Here is a 21,105-nt window from a genome sequence, read left to right on the forward strand (position 1 = left end):
ATACAGGGCTTCCCTGGTGGTTCAGATGGTAAAGAATCTGCCTGCAATGCGGGAGATCCAGGTTCAATCTCTGGGTTGGGAAGATCCCCTGGAAAAGGAAATGGCAACCCACTTCAATATTCTTGCCTGGAGAATTCATGGACAGAGGAGCCTGGTGGGCTACAGTCCCCGGGGTCACAAAGAGTCGGTCACGAGCATGCATACACACACATATATATCCCATGGAATCCAAAGGAATGAGGTACTGATGTATGCTACTAAATGGATGAACCTTGAAAACATTATGCCAAGTGAAAGAAGCCAGACAAAAGAAGCTTCCTGTATGATTCCATTTCATGAATGTTCAGAATAGGCAAATCCGTTGAGAAGATGGATTGGTGGTTGCCAGAGACTGGGGGACAGAAGAATAGGGAATGACTGTTGATACGTAGGGAGTTTCTTTTGGGGGTGATGGAAATGTTCTAGGAATGGAAATAATGGTGATAGTTGCACAGCTCTGCGAATATGCTAAAAACCATCAACAGGTATACTTTAAAGGGGTAAATTTTATGGTATGTAGGTAAATGATCTCAATAAAGCCTTTATTTTAAAAATGTATTGAATGCTTACTCTGTAACACGCACTGCGCCAGACTCTGAAGCTACAGCAGATAGTTTCTGCTTTCAGGGAGCTTAGAGTCTAGTAGAGATAAGGAATAGCAGCAGGAACACAGTCAGTTGTGGCAAGCGCTATGCAGGAAATCACTGGAGTGCAATGATGGAGAATAACGCTGATGGAGAACCTACCCAGATGCACTTCGGCTCCAGGGCAGTCTTAACTTTCCCAGAACTGGGCACCCAGAAGAAGCTTAACTGATATGAAACAGCCGTCGGGGGTGAGGCTGCAAGTGTTCCTGAGGTCTTCCAGGTAGGAGGTGATGAAGTCCTTTCAAGAGCCAGCCTGCCGTGGGCGCTGGGTGTCATCATTGGACTCACCCATGCGCTCAGTGGCTCCGTTTCCTTCCTGATTCGTATTCGGTGAGTCCTGGGTGTGCTCTCAACGTCTCCTCTCTTGCTGGTTGTTTTCTGGTGCCTTTAGGGCCGTGAGGGGACGTTACGCGTGGAGTGCGTATTCTCCCAGGTGGGAAAATGTGAATGTGGATCAAGAGGTGAGCGATCTGGAGACTTCTGCCTGCTTTACGGGGAAGATCAGTGACTCACAGTGTCCTCATCTACAGAAAGGGGCCTGTGCTCCCTTCTCCAGACACGAGGTGGCTGAGATGGTCCTCAGCAAACCCTTTCGGACTCGGATGTCATTTATAGACGCACTAGCCGTATTATTATTAAATCTCCGTGCACTAGGTTTTTTTTTTTTTCACTTTTCTAGAAGAAAAAAAGAACTAGCAGAGAAGTGGCTATCTATTGGGGTTTTGCCTTTTTCCTTCATTAAAATGACAGTGACTTATAAAAAAAAAGATAAAAAAAAAAAATGACAGTGACTTTCGCAGTGTGATTGGATGTCCATACAGGTTCATCTCTGCACTCCCCTATCTTGAGTTTTGAGACTGATGATCAGAATGATGGCTCCAAAGCTTAGCATCCTCATAGAAAAGTAATTCAATTTTCGGTGTGCTAAAGCAGAAAGAATGAGGCAATATACATTAAGAAGATTTTCAGAAGGGTTTAATTCCACAGGAACTTTCTCCTCAGGCCCTTAATAAACCTCAGTTATTTTCAATAGTCTCTGAGGATCCATGGCTGGTCTGTGGGGTGGGAAAGCGGTAGAATTTTGGCTGCCCTGGCTAATGTGAGAGCATGTCAGGATGACCCTAGATAGCTACGAGAATGACATTTCCTCCGCACACCCAGGCATAGCAGGAAGATTAAGGGGGAATCTGTAGCTTTTTGAAAGGATTTTCCCAGAAATTGGCTATTTGAACTGGCTGAAAGCTTCATATAGGAGTGACAGAGCAAAAAGCGCTGCTCATCCGTAATCATAGTTCAATTCCCTTATAGGGCCTTTTGGGATCTGGAGAGAATATTTTGGGTTTATTTTTGTTTCCCTTGGGCTGACATCATCAAGCATGCCTCATGGTGCCCTGTTTTGGGTTTGGAAAAAAGCTCCGAGAAGCTATAAATCTTAAGGCATTTTCCTCTTTTTCCTCTTCCCTTTTCTGAAAGCACAACTTTTCTGGTTTCTTTTAAAAAAAAATTAAAAAAAATAAAAGAAAGGAAACTACAAAAGTGTGTATTGATCCCTTTCCCTCAGATCTTAACTGGCCCGGCTGTAATACCTTGCTTACATCTGCCAGGTTTTGTGCAGTTTTGCAACATCTCCTTAATCCAGTGAGCATAAATAGAACATTTCAATCATATTTGGCTACCAGGAACTTCGCAGATAAGCAGGCTAAGACCTTGTTGAAAGAAGACTGTATGAGATTGTGTGCGATAAGATCATCCTATAGCCTGGTGCCCAAATGAAAAACTTTTGTTCTTGGTGAAATTTGTTGATAGAGATATTTCAAATAAATGACTTGGGAGAACTTGGTGCTTTAAAACAAAGGGCCGGTTACATAACAGCCAGAAGCCTGGGCCTCCTGGTGCTGGGCCGCGGCGAAGATCCTTCTTTGAGCAGTTGCTGCGGGGAGATTAGCATGGCCCTTTGTCATTTTTGACGTTGTGTTTTAACACTCTGGGGCAGCCTTATCTGAAAGCACTGTACTTTGTGTGGTTATGCCGCGGGGAATGACATTGTCCTTCCTCATATTTTCAAGGCTTAGGACAGCCCCTGCCCCTCTTCAGTCAGCTCCAGATTGGCCTTGATCCCGGGCCAAGGCAGAATGCATGGTTTTCTTTCCAAGAAGCCCAGGGAGGTCTTCTCTTTTGGACAGCAGGGACAACTGTTCTATTTTAAAAATTTATCTTACTGAAATATAGTTGATTTACAACGTTGTGTTAACTTCTGTATAGAAAAATGATTCAGTTATACATACATTCTTTTACATATTCGTTTTCATTATGCTCTATCACAGGGTTTTGAGTGGAGTTCTCTGCGCTATACAGTAGGACCTTTTTGTTTATCCATTCTGTATGTAATAGTTTGCATCTGCAAATCCCAAACTCCCGGTTCACCTCTCTGCCTCCTCCCCCTTGGCAACCACAGGTCTGTTCTCTGTGTCTGTGTGTTTCTGTCTTATAGATAAGTTCCTTTGTGTCATATGTTGGATTCCACATACAACTGATATCATATGGTATTTGTTTTCCTCTTTCTTCACTTAGTATGATAATCTCTAGGTCCATTCATATTGCTGCAAATGGCATTATCTCATTCTTTTTTATGTCTGAGTAGTATTCCATTGTGTGTGTGTGTGTGTATATATCTTTATCTGTATCTGTATATCACATCTTCTTTATCCATGCATCTGTTGATGAACATTTAGGTATTTAGGTTGTTTTCATGTCTTGACTATTATGAATAATGCTGCTTTGAACATTGGGTTGCATGTATCTTTTCAAATTATAGTTTTCTCTGGATATATGCCCAGGAGTGGTACTGCTCGATCATATGGTAATTCTGTTTTTAATTTTCTGAAAACAAAATATTGTTTTCCATAGTGACTGCACCAGTTCAGATTCCCACTAACAGTGTAAGGAGAGTTTCCATTTTTCCACACCTTCTCCAGCATCTGTTAATTGTAGACTTTTTAATGGTGATCATTCTGACTTTTTGTGAGGCAATACCTCATTGTGGTTTTGATTTGTATTTCTCTAATGTTACTGATGTTGAGCATCTTTTCATGTGCCTGTTGGCCATCTATAGGGACAACTGTTTTTTACTGGTGTGTGTGTATGTGCGTGTGTGCGCATATGTAGAAGGCAGTGGGGTTTTTTAACCTCTACATTTTTTCTCCTTGAATTCCCTTTCATATTTGTCTTTTCATTCAGCAAAGATGCACTGAGTCCCTCCTATGTTCTGGGCTCAGTGACAGAGATTGAAGGGATGTTAACCAGTATGGATTCATCACAAAGAAGATTGTAGTCTGGCTAGTACAGGCCCCTGTCAACCCCACAGCCTTTTAATGTCATAAACCTGATTGGAAAAGGCCTAGGAAATCATCTAACTCAACTCTTGCTTTGTTGCAAAGCTGCAGAGTGAAATCTGGAGAGGGTAAGTGCTTTGGCCAAGGTCGTTGGGATGGTTCCTGGAAGAGCTGGAGTGAACACTCTGTCCCCCACCCCCAGTCCAGTTTTCTGGTCAATATGTGTGTTAGTTGCTCAGTCATGTCTGGCTCTTTGTGACCTCGTGGACTATGGCCCACCAGGCTCCTCTGTCCATGAAATTCTCCAGGCAAGAATGCTGAAGTGGGTTGCCATTCCCTTCTCCAGGGGATCTTCCTGACCCAGGAATCAAACCCATGTCTCATTATGTCTCCTGCACTGGCAGACAGGTTCTTTATCACTAGTGGTCAAAATACCACACTTCTAATCTAGGTTTTTGAGAAAACATGCCTCTTTAAAAGGCTCTGAGACAACCAAATGGCCTCCATCTTCCATGGCCCATAGGCCTGGATTCCCAGCAGAGGGACGCTTGCTGTCGGCCTGCCCCCCGTTTAGCAGCACAGAACGTGTTAACTAGCACTCTGTTAGTTCTTGGTTGCTTTTTTTAATCTGTTGTTTGAAATCCTTGCCTTTTATTGGTATATTTACTTTATGGCATACATAAAGAGCTGTATTAAAAAATAAATTGTGTTGTAAAAGCCTTTGCTAATGTTTATTAATATTGACTAGTCAGAGAGCAATGAACTCTATTGCTAGAAGGATAATTTGCGGTAATACCAGCTAAGCATTCACAGCTTGTCAAATGACTGTCTAATCTCAACGTTTAAAAAAAGTGGGCAAAAGGACAATTTCCCTTATTTATGCCTTGAGAAAATGAACGTGACCCACTCCCTAGCCAAGATTAGAACTATGCTTTCTTTTTCTCCCGGGGGGTGCCAGGCCTCTTCTCTGAACCCAGGCAGTTCCAGGGCTGGCTTTCAGTGTCTGGTATCCCTGGGTTTTGGGGTACTTGACAGCTGCTTCAGGAGCTGTAGCCTCACAAGGGTCTGCTCTGGCTGCCTGCGTCTGTGCTGAGGGATTGGGGGGGAGAAATGGGGTCTTGGTTCCTGTCCTCCAGGAGCTTGTAGATTTGAAGACCTTACAAATGGCTTAGTCCAGAATTGTGGACTTGATACTCCAAGAAAGTACATAAGGAGAAGGACACTGGATGTGACTGTTGACCCTTGGTGACTGAAATAGATCACTCACTATTGACAGCATTAAAAGATGTTCCCTTGTGGGACTTCCCTGGTGGTCCAGTAGTTAAGACTTTGCACTCCCAAGGCGGTTTCAGTCCATGGCTGGGGAGCTAAGATCGCGCATGCTTGCATGCTGCATGGTATGGCCAAAAAAGGATAGAGATGTCCCTTGAGAAGATACCCTGTCACTCTGAGAAAGTAGAGAACATTCTGTGAGCATCCCAGGTGTCCTGTGGATGACCTGCTCTGGCTTAGGGTGGAGGCTGCTAGTGGAACAGTTCTGTTCAGCATATTCTTTCCCCGCAGAAAGGCATGTGGAGAAAGAACAGGAGGCTGGACCGCGTGCAGAAACACCCTGCAGTCTCCCTAGAAGTTGCTTTTGGGAATAAATCCCTTGTAACCCAGTCGCTTTTCACTCATCTCTTCTTAAAATTTAAGCCCAGAATGGTGTTGACTGTTTGGCCCTGCTCTTGGCATTTGAGTTGAAGGCAAGTGGACATTGAAGGCACATCGTGAATTTAATGGTCTGGGGAAGAAGAGTAAGCCTGTTGCTGAAGCGCATAAACTCTTTTCCTCTGTCAGTTCTGTTTCCACTCGGAGAGGTGAGGGAGGCCGGGGAGGTTCTCTTACCACTGGGTTTAAGGGCCGTTTGCTGCTTTGCAGACTGAGAGCCTTGTCAGAGCTCCTGAAGGGACCCAGCTCATGGGGTGCCTACGTGGGGAGACGCAGCTGCCAGTCAGGGCTGGTGGGCAGGTCCTGCTCAAGAGGGGAGCAGGAGGTTTGCATGGAGCCACCTTCCCATGGTCAGTAGAGAGCCTTGGGCAGTATTGACTCCCGGGAGGCAGCAGGCTTTTGAGAGAAAGGGATCATTGAAACCATCGTGGGGAGCTGAGTCATAGAAACTTCTGTCTTGTCCTCATCTCTTCTGAGTACCCCTAGAAGCGCTGTGTAGGTCAGCTTGATAGTCACGGGATCAGAAAGCGAAAGATCAAGCACTGGGCTGACTTCTGCACGTGGGGCAGCTCAGACCAAGTAGAGGGGTGAGTCGGAAGGACCTTCAGAGCTGCTGAAGCTAGAGTGTTGGTGGGAGCAGGGAATGACGTTGCGTAGGGTGAGAACAAAGAAAGCATCATCTTATAAAGGCCCTTCTAGGATGGCTTCCCCACTGCATCTGTTCTCAGACAGAGGTGAGTCGGTGGTTCCCCCACTCACTTAACCCTCAGGACAGATCTTAGTTTTCAGTGCTGCTGTGGTGTGACCAGCAAAGTCACAGGGCAGGCACTTTCACCTCCCCAGGAGGACAGCGAAGGGCAGCCCTCGGGTTATTGGGAGACAGTTCCCCACTTGTTGGTCTGTTCTCACTGCCGTTTGTCTCTGGCAGAGGAGCTTAGGAAGAAATGGAATATTGGCGGTGCTGGGCCTTGAACGCCTCTCTCTCAGGCAAGCAGTGCTGCTGGCCCTGCTTCTAGCATTCCCCTTAGTCCTTGGCTGTGTGGGATGACAGAGGGCTGAACTTCTCCTGCAGGGCATAGATGCAGAGGGCGCCCCTTAGGGAGTAGCTGGGATGGACCGCTGTCCCTGGAGGCTGGGCAGGTGAGGATGGCGTCTAGTATGTCTTTCCCTGCTTCCACTTACTCTCCTATTGTGTTCTAGTGGGGAGATGAAGACTCATCCCGAGGTGAGGTTGGTCTGAACCTCAGGCTTTGTGCAGCTGTGATGTCACCATTGGCCTTCCATGCGTGGACTTCAGGGGCACAATCAAGGTCCAGCTCTGGGTCGGAGGTACCCATGAAGCTCTTGTGCTTGGCACAGTGTTCAGATGAGAGGAGGCTGTCTGGAATTTCTTCGGCAGCACTGAGCAGTCGCTTCTAAACTAGGCCCTATGAATAAAAGGAAAGCGAAACAGGGCTTCTGCCATTACATAGTTACAGCCTAAAGCAGATGAGTATGAACGTTCAGGGTCATAACAGCACGAAAGTGGTTTGAATGAGCGTGCAGCTTCCTGACTTGGTTTTACTGGGCGAGAATTGTGTGGTTGAGAATCACTGAGGAGCGTGTCGTTCTCTCCAGTTACTTGTTAAAAAGTTCGTCTTAGCTTACCTCTGATTTCTCATAATGATTCAGCTCTCTTGAGAAAATAGCTAGAAACCTGTTAGAGGTTAATTTTTTTTTGTCATCTTGGACCGAATTGAAAATCTCTTGCCTTCAGGGTGAGTTTACCCGATGAGTCAGGTGTGGACGTGCTGGGGCAGCAGCGGGGCTTGGGGAGCATCTGAGCCTGCTCCCCGAGAGTGGGTGGTGGGGCCCCGAAGCCTATGGGGAAATGGACCCTCTGCTGACTAGAGTGTGGAGAGGCTTGGGCCGTTTCGAACTGGGTTACTTTCAAAACTGTTCGGTGCTATTGCTTCTCAGAGAAGAGAGTGTGAAAACCAAGGCAGCAGGCTAGAAAGGTGCAAAGATGTCCCGAGCTGTCCTCCTTTCCTGTGTTACAGTGGAGGCTGATGACCTCAGATGGCCACGAGCAGTTTGACCTTGTGAGAAGGCATGGCTGGGCTGGGAAAATATAGGTGTGTGTGGTTCAGGAAGAAAGATGCGGACAGACTTTCCATTTTCATCAAACACTTTGCAGCGGCGCAGTGAGGGACAGAGGTGATAGGGGTTGTGGTCTAGAGCGGGGGTCCCCAGCCTCTGGGATCTAAGGCCTGGTGATCTGAGGTGGAGCTGATGTAACAGTAGTAGGCATAAAGTGCATGATAATTGTAATGCACTTGAATCATCCCCACACCATTCCCCCCACCCCACCCCATGGTCCATGGAAAAATTCTCTTCCAAGAAACAGGTCCCTGGTGCCAAAAATGTTGGGGACCACTGCTCTAGAGAGACAGACCCTGAGTTCTGACAGTTTGTTCTTTTTCTCTAGAAACTGGTTGGGACTTTGTTTCCATGTTGATCATTCCCACAGACGGTGCCATTTAGAATCATTTAGAATCTCTTGGTGACCCTTTAATACACTCAGATTCTTCTCTGCCTTTTCCCTTTTCTTTGGATTAGGAGAGGTCGCTGCCTTGTTGTAGCCATCTCTTGGCGTCTAAACGGTAACGGAGGAGATGGGCAAACCGGCTCTGGGCTGCGCTGAGCTCCGGGCCTGTGAGGTGCCTCCTTCTCTCTCCTGGACTTCGTATGCTTTTGTCCTAGTCTCTCCGCCAGTGAGGCAGGACCTCGGTCCTTGGACTCCACCTGGGATCGCTTGGATGCCACCCTCGGCACCTGTGTGGGGGCGCGGAGTTAGTGGCTCAGGAGCAGGGCAGTTTCCTTACCCCGAGGCCTGGGCAGGAGAGGACACCTGTGTCTCTGGAGGCTGCAAAGTGCATGGCAGCAAAGTGGTTCCAAAGAAAGGCTGCTCGTGAGTTCTGGACGTTTCTTCCACTGAAAGATAGACTGCACGTGGGTAAAGGAGGGAACTTAGGTCATGTGGATTAGAAGGATTTAAAATGAATAGATTTCTGGGAACGGGTGTCAGTTTTTTGCTTGGGTTGTCCCAGCCCGACCGCCTAGGTGTTGTGAGACATCACACAAATGGAATATGGCTCAGAGAGATAATGTGTGTGCACGCTTGCTCAGTCATGTCCGGCTCTTTGTGACCCTGTGGACTGTAGCCCATCAGGTTCCTCTGTCCATGGGATTCTCCAGGCAGGAATACTGGAGTGGGTTGCCATTCCCTCCTCCAGGGGATTTTCCTGACCAGAGAGGTAATAATACCCCTTGGAGGAATCCCTTGGAGGCTGGGTAAAAGGACATGGGTAAGACTTTTGAATAATAAAATTTTGATTCCATGACATTCAGATGGTAAAGAATCTGTCTGCAATGCGGGAAACCTGGGTTCAATCCCTGGGTTGGGAAAATATCCTAGAGAAGGGAATGGCAACGTGCTCTGGTATTCTTGCCTGAAGAATTCCATGGACAGAGGAGCCTGGTGGGCTACAGTCCGTGGGGTTGCAAAGAGTGGACACAACCAAGCGGCTTTCACTAGACATCATCCATCACTTTACAGGTGAAAAAAAACTGCAGAGAGATCGTGACAGCAAGACTTGGCAAGGTCGTACGTAAGGCAAGTTAGTGACCAAGTTAGGACCAGAACCCAGGTCTTCTGGCTGCTCCCCTGCCGTCCTTCCCCTCATCCTGCTCCCCCGTCCCCCTGTAGTAGAGGGCAAGAGTACATCACCCTACACACCACGCAGCTCCTGTTGGCCAGGAAAGCCACTGACATCAGTGGCCAGGCAAATCTATTGGCACCAAAAAAGGCGATGGGGTAACCCTGAAAGTGTTCATGGGGGTGAGAGACTTGATCTGGAACCTGCCAGGGGAAGAAACAGAAGCCCAAGGGTGGGGTGGGCATGCTTTCCTGGTGGTGGCTGCTGAAACCCAAGGCTGGGACACTTCAGTGTCCTTTGGGAGAGCCAACCCGAAAGGGTGTTCTCCTCTTCCTGACAGCCACCCCAGAGGTGGGCACTCCTGGAAGCTAAGGAAGCATTAGGGCAGACAAAGGTGGAGATAAAGGAGACTGGAACCCATGCTGACCAGACCATGAGGATGTGTACCAGAGTCCCCTGTGGGACCACCTGTGAAGAAAGCTTTAGCTGCTTCACAGAACAGCTCTTGGGAAAGCAAACCCCTGTCCTGCCTGGGCAAGTGACAGGCACAGTCAGCTACCACGTGTGCATATGCATGGGTGCACATACACACACACACACACACACACACACGCCTGGGTGCATATTTTAAAACCCGCTTTGCCCAGAATGCTATTAAGACATGTCCCCGTGCCCAGCATTGTGAAATATATTTAGAGTTGAGAATGTTCGGTAGAAATGTTCTGTACTGTTACTATTTCTCAATTGGGATGGATCGGCCCCAGCCACAAATCAGATAGCATGGGGGTGGGGTGCACGACCATGTCACAGATGAGGGTGTGTGTGTACTTGTGATTGAGAAATCATGTGTTGGCTTTGGCATGCGGTTAAAGGGAAAGCAAGCAAACACAACTGTGATTGAGAAAGAGTTCTGCGAAGGGGCCTGGGCGTGATCGCCGACAGGAGCTGCACACGCTGGACCCCAGATACGGTCTTCAAGCCACCAGCCTGGGCTCATACTCACCCCGGGGCCCACTCTGGGTTCTCATGGGACTTGGAAGGTGCTGGCCGTGGGGGGCTGGCCCAAGTGTCATGATCTGGGCACCGCTGACTGGAATGTACAATCCTCCCCCTCCCCACCTGCGTTTATCTAGTATCCTGTACCAGCAGCCCTCCAACCTTTGACTGTGGGCCTAACACATCAGCCTCCCAACTGTGGTGGGCGGTTCGCCTAAGAGTGCCCGTCTGCCACCCCACTGCCCTCGGCTCCTACCTCTGGCTGCAGTACCTGCCCGGTTCCTCGGGGCTGAGGCCCCTGGGGAGGTGGCAGGCAAGGCGGGGGTGGATCCCGTATCCGGCGGAGGCCCAGAGAGGCCTGAGAACAGGAGTGTGGGTGGGAGGAAAGGTGGAGTTCCGGGCCAGACGGCCCCTGTGCCAGCCCGCAACCGACTCTCTAGACCTGCCCCGCCAGCCACCTGCCTCCCTGCCTCTCACTGGCTCCATCGCCTGAGCGGTGGGGTCTGGTGGGCAAGGACCAGGATCAGAGGCTGGACCTGTGAACAGTGGTTACCAGGGCCCCTGTCTTCCTGGGGTGCTGGGGTGATGATCATGGGTGGCTGGCCCACCTCACAGCATGGCAGTGATGGTAAAATGAGATAACGTGCGTGAGAGTACTTTGGAAAGCCAGCACCGCCGGCTCCCACCTTCCATTTATAGAATGACGTTATCTGGTTTCTTCAAGCCTTTCTTCCCATCCGGGTTCAACCTCTGGTGGGAAGCAGAGGGAAAGCACGTCAAAAGCTGGGCCTTTGGGGAGGTTTTGTGTGTTGGAGAGTGACGGAGGGTCTCAGAACACCTGGATACTCTCAGGGGAGCATCTGATGTCCCTGAAGGCCTCGGTTCACTAAGAATGCTCTGTGCCCATCGCTGGGTGGGCGCTGGGCTGTGAAGGAGAGAGGAGGTACAGGGCGGCCCTCTGGGGTCGGTGGTCTCCTGGGGGAGCCGGGGGCTCTCACAGGGCAGTTCAAGCGGGCCGTGCTGTGAGCGAACCAAGGAGAGGGACCTCAGCCTGCGTGTGTCACCTATGCTTGTTCGACTGGGAAGATTGTGTCTGTCTCGCCGTCCTGGGGCTTCCTCCTTCCTCCCGCCACAATTGAACCTGACTTTTTCCCTTGGTCTCTGCGCCACGGGGTGAAGCGCTAGGGCACGCCCTATCCTTCTAGGCCTTGGACAGGACCAGGTATAGATGCCACCTTGGCAGCCGTCCACGGATAACGGGGCTCTGGGCCGCCTGTGGGATCGCGGATGTGTCAGGGCCCACCTCCAGCTCCCGCGCCCTCTGTCTCCCTTCCTCCTGTCCACCTGCGGGAGGGTGGCTGCGAATTCCCCCGGTGAGGGTGGGCCTGCTTACTGGGCAACCAGAGCGGTAGCAACCTGTCTTTTCCTTTCCTGTAGGAAACTGCACAGTGGGATGAAGACGTATGGGTGTGAGCTCTGCGGAAAGCGGTTCCTGGACAGTCTGCGGCTAAGGATGCACTTACTGGCTCATTCAGGTAGGCGCGGATGCCCTGACCGGCCCCCCGAGCACGGACGCCCACCTCCTGCCTGCCTGCCTTTCTCCCACCCATAGCGCGAATGTCCCCATCGCCAGCGGGCCTTGATCTGCCCCATCCCGTGGATGCTCCCTCCAGGCTCCTGGAGCAGGAAGCCCATCCTGACCACGTGACCGTCTGGATGGGTCCATCCTCTGCCCTCCCGGGCTTCCTGGGGCATCGTGGGTACCCAGTGCCCTGTGTGAGCCAGCTTCCCAAGTAGACTGCAGTTTCATTAGCAGAACAGTTGTGGAATTAGGTTCTCGCTGTCTAATGAATCTGACTATTGGGTTCACATTATACAGGAGCCTTTAATTAAATAGATATAGAAAGGTTGGAACACAAAGCTAGTTACAGCGTGCTGTCTTTTGCAAGTTAATTTTAATCCAATTCTGGTGGGGTCGACTCTGCGGCTGCGGGTGTTTTTTGCTCATGTTTGGGCAAAGCTTTTCTGCCCCACGAGGCGTGAAGGGAGGAGAAGCAGGCAGGCAGTGTGCCCCGGCATTCTCGGTGGAGGGGCGGATACGGCAGGTCCAAGGCTGCTGCCTTGAGGCCAGGGGGGCTGCCTGGGTTCAGTGGGAGAGGCCGCCACACTTCCCTGCTGGGGCCAGTGCTCTTTTCCCTCTAATTTGAAGCCTTTCGACTCTGGAGTCACGTTTTAGGGGAGAAGACCGACTCTCTTCTCGTCTGGTCTTACTCTTTCCCACCTTGTCCGCACTCAGCATCTGCTGTCCTTTTCCACATTGCCTCCCTCACGGGGCCCTCCTGGCAGCTGGCAGTTCAGTGTTGGTGAAGTGAGTCTGGACTTTGGGGTTGGCCAGATCCCCATCTCCGTGACCTCGGGCAGGTTTGTCTTCTGAACCCCAGTTTCTGTATAAAGGGCCAGATGTTGCTAACTCCTATCAGTTCAGTACCAGATATCTGATGAAGGCATCATACCCTTCTTAACCTACAGTTGGTGTTTAATAGATGTGGGTTGCTTCCACCTTCCCCTCTTTGCCTCGGTTCTGAAGCTGTCGCCCTGGAGTGTTGCCGTCGCCGTGCTCCTGGAGGACAGTCTGAACGTCCGTGGTCTGTCCTCACTGTCTCCATCGCCTTGGTCGTGCTGCTGGTGGCTTTACGTGCCTCCGCTCGCGCTGCCTTCCTGCCAGCCCCGGTGCTTCTGCCACGTGTGGGATGCTGTCCCTCTCGCCGGCCTTCATGGCCCTGCATCAAGTGCTCCAACTCCTTCCCATTCTTCCCGCTTCCAGATTCAGGAACTGGGCCACGCCAGGCAGCTGGGTGTGTCTGTGTCCACCCTGTCCCCGCGGCTTTGTGTTCCTCTCCTCCTTCCCCTGGGGCCTCCCCTCCCCCACACTCGGCCCCAGGGCACCATCCTCATCCCCCTCCTGCCCCACGTTGGCCGGGAGTCCTGAGTCCAGGCCTTCCTGAGTTTGGCATCAAGCTGGGTACCTGTGTGCTTTCTGGGTTTTGTTTTTGTAACTTGCACCTGCTATCTTCTTGCTCCCCTTCTCTTTACAGGTTGTTCAGGGTTTAGTGAGGGGTCCCGTGAGCTGTCTGCCCACTGGTTGGCCACCCTCCCCCAGTCTTTCGTTTCATTTGTTCCCTGCTTCTTGGCACCTGTGTTGGTCTCTACGGCACGTGCTGTCGGGCACGTCCCTGTGGGTGATGCAGCCTGTGGATAAGGCCTCCTTGCATGCTCTGTAACTCAGCCCAGTAAGCTCCCTTGGTCCTCACTGTTTCCTGGAGTCTAGTATGCCAGCCACACTCATGTGCTGGTCGGTGTACCTGGCGCTGGTGTGTCGACCAGCACAGCTTGCTCGCCGAGCTCTGTGGCTCTGTTTACCCCATCCCTGTGCGTGGAATAACCCGTCCCCAGTCTTCCCAGGTCTTCCAAGGTCTCTAGAATAATCCCATCCTCGACTGTCCCCCACCTCCGGCCAGAAGAGATCAAGCCTTCTTCTCAAGTCCGTATTTCTTTATCTGAAGCTGTCTCTGGGTACAGTCTTTCTTCTCTGTGTTATTGTTATTAATGGACTTGCCTTATCTCCTCCTACTTGGGAGTCAGGGTTAGGAATTTGGGCATCTTCTTCCTAACCATGTGACTTTGGGCAAGAAATGTAAGCCATCTGAACCTCTGAACGCAAGGCTCCCTTAGATACTTAGCACTCTGCCCGGCACATGATAGGTTCTCAGGAAATGTAACTTCCCTTTCCCTCAGTTTTCCCCTAATAGACTGGAATAAGCTCCTTGGGGCCAGGGTCTGTCCCCATGATGTGCAGCACGTTACCTGGTGCAGTGCTGGAGTCTGTAGATGCTGGTTGAATGGATTACTACAACCTGGGAAGCCAGGCGACTTAAGAAAGCTCCAATCTCTCACTGGGTCTCTCCTGCAATAGAAAGACTTTAGACTGTGTCTCTAGGATTCACTGCAGGGCACTGGCTTCGTTTGAGTTAGCTGAGGTCTCTGTTGTGAACCCAGTTCTCCAGGAGTGTGGGTAGGGTGGGTGGAGTGGCAGACGGAGGAGGAGCTGCTTATTCACATTCAGGTGGGTCCAGGGGCCCCAGGTCCGACAAATGAGTAATGCACCACCCCATGACCGAGTGCTGGTTCAAGGTCCCACCGCCTTGGACATACCCTGGGGCCTATTTTCCTAGGTTTTCCTCTCTGTCCCTGGAGTCTGTGCAAATGATTTGTCCCTCTGAAATTCACTTGCCACTGCCCTTGTAAAAGAGGATTTGGTGATGGGGGAGGTCACAGAAGGGCCTTAGTCCGCCCTTGCAGATAGCTCAGAGCTTGCTTTGACTCTGATTTTTCTCTTCTGTTTTTTCTTTCTCTGGCCCCACATACCTCTCACCCTTGTGTCAGGATGGCTTGAGAAGAAAACAGCGACAGGGGCTTCGTGAGGCTAGATCTCGAATTGTTCGTCCCCCTCCTTTAAACACTGAAGGCCCTGAGCCCTCTAGAGAGACCTGGCCGTGTCCAGGAGGTGGGGTGGGAGGGCTGGGCCAGGGTGCCAGGTCTTCTCCCGGATTCCAGAAGCAGAAGTTGTACTTCCCTCATTCCAATTCCTCCCCCCAGTCGCACGATAACAGAACTATGTGCGGTCTTCGAGGAGACGTTTAATTAGATGACGTGAGGTTTTCTTGCCGCTCTGTTTTGAAGGCTCCGTGCAGGGAGCAGACAGCCAGGATGGCCCCTGAGCATCTGGGGGGCTACCCCCGCCTTGGAGGAGCTCAGCAGGGGCTGCAGCAGCAGGGCGGAGTGGCACCGAACTGGAGCTGCCCTGGGGACCATGTTTGCAAAAGGGGGCAGGCGTGGGAGAAGGGGGTCTGGGCTCTGGGTCGAGGTCAGGGGGCTCCTGACGTCCCCCGAAGGCCATCTTCGCCCGAAAAGGCTCATCCCCACTGCCTCTCCTCCTGGGAGCGGCGCAAGCTCACTTCCTCGCAGGCCCTGCGTGCGCCGCCCCACCCCCTCTTGGCGAGCGTGGCCCGTGTTTGTTATTGTAGTCCTGGCGCTGGGCCAGGCCTGGCTGGGCGCCAGCCTTGTGGGTACAGTGTGTACAGTGAGTGCCGAGCCAAGTTTGTCATCATACGCCATTAATTTTTTTTTTTTTTCTCATCTGGTAGGGGTGGGGTGAAGGAGGAGGCAAGAAGGAGTTTCTCCAGTGCTTGAGAACAGGCCTCATTGAATTCTACGGAGATATTATTTCTGAAAAGATAAAGCGCTCTGGCTCACCCTTCCTCCCCAGCGTTCCTCTTTCTCGAATTATCTCCCTCCTCTCCTCTGCATTTCCCTACCCGAGGAAATCAGCCTGTGTGAGATCGACACTGTGAGGCCTTATTTTCAGTGACTGGAATACCAAATTTATACTCCTAAATCAGTTTGCATTGTGTTGAAATTGACAATTTGTTTAATTAGAAGTTTGCCCTGTAGGAGGCCCTTCTTAGAGACAATTCTCTCTCTCTCTCTCTCTGTCTCTCTCTTTTTTCTTTTTTAAGATCCTAAATGGTGGTAGTGAATGCTCCGTTTAATTGAAGTTTTGATTTCGATTTGAATGCGTTAACTAACCAAGTGTTTGTGAGTTATACCTGATGATAACAATAAGTTTAAATTAAGAAACAATAACCTAACTCACTCAGTAATGAGATTGATCTGGCAAGACCTGGCGTTCTCAGACATGGTTTGGAGATCAGGAGGGTTTGAGCATTGAGAAAGAGACTTGGGGTGAGAAGAGTGACCACTGGAGTGCTTTGCAAAGCTGCTCCTTGTGGAACATGAATCTCAGGTGGGGGAACAGGGGAAGGGTCCCAGCCCCTGTGTGCGCCCAGATCTGTCTGAAGTCTCCCACCCAATCCTTTGCTGCCCCTTCCCTTGTGGGAGCATCTGTGACCCGCTGTCTCTGTGCCACTCCTGTTCTCTCCTAAGAGAACATCCTAGCTCTGGGATGTCCGTGCCGAAACCACAGACTTGGGCGATGACTCGACGTGATCCTGCGATGTGCTGGGGTAAGGTTTGCCATTAGGTAGTGTTTCCCACAGCTTGGCCTAGTGTCCTGGTGGATTATAACTGAGCACACCCAGCGCTGCTTGCCCCTATTTTTGCCTTGGCTGCATACTATTTAGAGGCTTGCATATTTCTGTGGCCTGCTTCTATTCTGGGAGTGTCGTTCATTTTTGGAGCCAGCAGATGCTTCAGGCTCTGTGTACTTAACCCTGGAGAACAGGCAGCACCCCTGCCCTCTGGGTGCTTATGTCTAGTAGGAAGGATGTGTGATACTGTGAAGTTATGGCAAAAGAAGGTGATATGTGCAGAGTGCTGAGAAAGAGTTCTAGGAGGAATTCAGAAGAGGAAGGGGGCTCCTGGAGAAGGTGGTAGAATGGATTTCTGAGAGGACCTGATGGCGGCAGCCCATGCCTCCTGGGATGATGCACAGTGTAGCTGGGGCGTACAGGCTGGGCATGGGGCGGCGGAGGGGCAAGGTTGCAGGGGCCTCGAGTTGCAAAGTGAGTTGCACTTTACCTAGGGCACTCAGAAACCATTGGAAGATTGGATGAGGCAGGGACGCTTTTATTCCTCTGGAACAGAAAGGACTGTTGGTCTTTTTGATGTACTCTAGACTGGAGCGTAGGGTTCATAAGACTCTTAGGGGAAATGGCGCGACTGACAGACGGTCCTGAGGCATGGCTGCAGTGTGGTGTGGCCTGTGCCTCTTGCACTAGTGGGGGGCCCGCAGCCTTTCTTTGGGGGTCCCGTCTGCATGCTCCCTCCTCCTCGCCCTTCTCTGGGCTCTGTGAGCCATGGCCCTTGAGGACCACCCCGACAGCAGATTCTTCCCCATAGTTAGAAGCACCAGGAAAGAGGATGGTCTTTGGCCAGCAGATTTTCTGATTGCAGCAGCAGCGTGGTGTGGCCGGGCGTATCATCCGGGGTCGGGTCACCAGCTGGCAGGAAAAGGGCAGGTGGAGTTGGGTTCAGAAACGCGATTGTTTCCTCTCTTGCTTTCCCCTGTCCTGATCGGATGGAAGTCACAAAATTTTACCAGATGTCAGAGGTCTGTGGATTGTGTACTTGGCCTCTATTTTTTTTTTCTTTTGGGAACCACTAACGTTTAGGTGTTCTGGGTCCTTCTTTGCAAAGACAGAGAATGTGGGGAGGGGGCAAAGGAGCTGGGACTCTGAGGTGGAGCTTATGAACAGGTCCCACACTGATGATGGAGAGGCATCTTAGGATGCAAAGATGGCTGCTTGGGACCTGCAGCCTCTCCTGACCTTGCATTCTCTCTCCTGTCTTTCTCTTCTTTCCTCCCAGATTACCCATCTGCTAGGAGCACGAGAATGGGGTTGTCTAGGCAGCTCTGAACCCAGGGTCCATTTGCTCCCTCTCTGCTCGCTTGCTCCCTTCTGCTCTTGGCTTTCTGCCATCGGGGTAAAAGCAGGAGATAACCAAGAAGAGACTTCCCAGGTCCAGGATCTGCAGAGGTGGGCCCGATCGAGGGTTAAGCTGGGGTGTGAGTGGCGCCCGCCTTCGCCTTCCCTTTGGTCGAGGGGGCGCAGGGACAAGGAGAAGCCACTTTCCCCGGCTCTGTCTCCAGCACGCTCCTCTCGCTCCCTCCCTGCTCTGAATCTGGCCTGCTTCCCGAACTTTTTCCCAGAGTGGTGTCGTCACTGGCCTGCCGGCAGGTCTGGATGTTCTGCCAGCATTCCAGAGAGTTTATGATCACTTGCAGATGTGCCTCCAAGAACACACTGTACCCAAAGCAGAAATTAATGCAGGCTTGACTGCCGTCCAAGCCCATACACGGGAGAGAGGAAAAAGAAAACAAAAACTGTTTAATGCTGTTTATAAATTATACACTGGCTGATGAAAAATACATTTCTTCCCCCCTCCTCCTCCCTGCTCCTTGCTGCCCCCCACCCCCGCCCCTTCTCCCTTTCTGCCTCAGGAGCCTAAATGGAGACCAGAAGAATATGGTTTTGCCTTTTAGCTCCTGTTTTGGCTGGGATCCGAAACCCCACTGCTGATTCACAGCCAGGGTATTTTTCCCCTTTACCTGATGAAATATACTGATTTTTCCAGCCCAGATGGGGTGTTTTTGGTTTTGTTTTCTGTCTTTTTTTCTCTTTCTTTTGGCCAGGGATGTTGTTTACAGCAAGTGGCAGGTCCTGCAGTGGCATTGGGTGCAATGGGGGCTCCAGGGAAGATAAAGCCCCCCATCTCCCCACTGTAGTGCTGCTGGAGGTGTGTGCCTGGGTCCCCCAGATGTCACGTCGGGCCAGCTGAACAGAGAAAGTTCAGAAAGTTCATGGCAGGTCATCGTATTAAACACTGTTTTCACCACTTCCCCCCCGCCCCTTCACCTGCAGCCCCTGTGTGAAAAAAGGGGTTCACATAGCGCCCCCCCCCAAACACACACATCTCTCCCTCCATATGGTGCCTTAGCAGGGGTTTGGGAAGCGCATGCATCTACCCCTCTGGAGCCCAGCCTCTCCCCCTATGCTCCAGTCCCCCCGTCCCAATTTATTCTATAAATTCGTTTCCACATTATGTCTATCCATTTACATGGCTTTTGTGTTTTTTAATACCGCTAATGTTTATCATTTGCCCAACAGGCTCGACAGATTTTGCTTCCTGTAGAGCATCGAGGCTTTAGAGCCCCCTCGTTGCTAAGTAGCAGTCTCCATGTACTGTAATGGGTTGATTTTGTATTCTGTTCAGCGCTGTATCTTATTTTTGTATGCAAGACAAAGTGTTTTGATGGAGGACGATTGCGGCAGTGTCTGGAGGCTGTTTGGAGTTTTATGGGCTGTACAGTACACTGTGTGCTCTCCGAACAGAACACAGGCTGTTGAATTTTGGATTGGATTTGTCATTTTTCCCCCCTCGGAGAGGAGCCTGTCAGATAGAACATTACTTTAAGGGTGGAGGGAAGAAAGTGGAAATTATGTAATAACCTTCTTTCTCTCTCTGTTTCACTGCGGGTGTGTGTCTCTCTCTCTGATTTTTCTCTCCCAAAATAGGGTGGTTTCTACCCCCCACCCCGCCCCCAACACACACTCCCTTTCGTGACATCTGATTCTGTCGAGTGAGATAATGACGTGCGTATCAGGAAATGATGGCCCTTGAGAGATGAATGCTGGGACATCTCGTCTGTCTGTCTGTCTGTCTGTCTGTCTGTCCTCCTGTTCTGTCCTTCCCCCGCCCTTGCTTCCGCCACCCTGCCACCTTCTGGGCTGCCTTGCTGGCCCCTGTTTTTGTCTGGGGCTGGCTGGCTGATGGGGTTGCAGGGGAGGATGTTGGTGTGGAATCCGCCCAGAGGCGGTGCCATATTCTCACTTCTGGGGTTCTTTTCGCCTCCCCAGGTGTGCACCCTGCCAGGATGGCGGGTGGTCCTCCGCCGCCCTCTTCACCCTCAGCCCTTGCACCTTGCTCTCTTCCCAGGCTGTCCGGGGTCCCAGTGTCCAGGGCTGTACCCAAGAGACCAGCTGCCACCAGGCCAAGGCGTGATGGTTCTCTCTGCCAGCTGTCCTTCTCCATGTGGTCTTCTGAACTCTCTCTGGTAGCGGGTGTTCTTCTTTCAGCTCTGCCCTTCTCCTCGCTTCCATCTCCCCCATCTCCTTTCATCTCATTTCACCTCTTTGTCTCTGTCTTTGCATCTGTGTTGGGCTCAGCCTTTCCTCAGTGCTCCTTGCATCTCCTGGCTTCTTTCATATGTCTTCATTAGACTTCGTCTCCTGCCATGCAGGGGTGGCCTTTGCTGTCTCACGAAGTTTGAAGGTTTTTCACTGGGAAGTTGAGGGTGGTTGGGGTGCGGAATAACTTGTTACTCTGGCCCGGAAGGCCTGGGGAGGACTCCAGAGTGCTCCCGGCACCTTAGCCTTGTGTCTTCCTGCCCCATACCTCTCGGGGACCAGAGTGGGGCTTCTCTGGCTTGGTTCCTGCTTTTCCTAGGTCCCTGGATGTTTCCTTATATTGAACTGAGTGTGGGCGAGTGGATGAGCAGAGTTAGGTCTGGTAAGATCCTTGTTGGACTTTGCTGCTAAAAAAGTGCATCTTGCTGGCAGCATGCTCCCAGAGTTCTGTACCATGCCCCTGAGTGCAGAGCCCACTGGGCATCTGGGAGTGTGCTCACTCTCGTGTCCCTGGGGCTTGGCAGAATACCCGGCACACAGAAGGCTTTTGATGAGGACTTGTTGAATAATACCCTGTTACTAAAGAGTTTGTACTTCTGGGTGCAGATCTGGGTTTGGTGAAGCTTCTACAATTTGGGCTACCCTCTCTCAGAAAAAGATGATGAATATCAAATGTTAGAGCCCCTCCTGAGGAATGGGCCCATGCAGTGGAAGGAGTTGGGGGTGTTGCTGGAACTTCTGCTTGTTGAACTTCAGAAAGAAGGGGCCTCCCTCCATACCATGAGGAGCTACCAGTTGGGGCCCCCAGAGTTGGAGTGACTGAGTGGGGAGATTAAAGTTTAAGGATAGGATGGTGACATCTGCTGTGCTCTGGGGACCCTGGGCTTCCCAGGTGGCGCTAGTGGTAAAGAACCTGCCTGCTAGGGCAGGAGACACAAGAGATGCAGGTTCGATCCCTGGGTTGGGAAAGATCACC

At 51.0% G+C, this 21,105-nt stretch overlaps 1 protein-coding gene across 3 annotated transcripts in view; it reads left to right on the forward strand.

The window, feature by feature from the left end:
- ZBTB16 (zinc finger and BTB domain containing 16) overlaps window positions 1-21,105 on the forward strand; it is a 198,794-nt gene that overhangs the window by 84,336 nt on the left and 93,353 nt on the right. For all 3 annotated transcript variants that reach the window (XM_043482739.1, XM_043482741.1, XM_043482740.1), the window contains exon 3: window positions 11,860-11,957. In XM_043482739.1, coding sequence (XP_043338674.1) covers window positions 11,860-11,957 — 98 coding nt within the window. The remainder of the gene's footprint in view (window positions 1-11,859; window positions 11,958-21,105) is intronic.

The sequence above is a fragment of the Cervus canadensis genome, chromosome 11 (genome assembly GCF_019320065.1).
Source record: "Cervus canadensis isolate Bull #8, Minnesota chromosome 11, ASM1932006v1, whole genome shotgun sequence".
Taxonomy (NCBI): domain Eukaryota; kingdom Metazoa; phylum Chordata; class Mammalia; order Artiodactyla; family Cervidae; genus Cervus; species Cervus canadensis.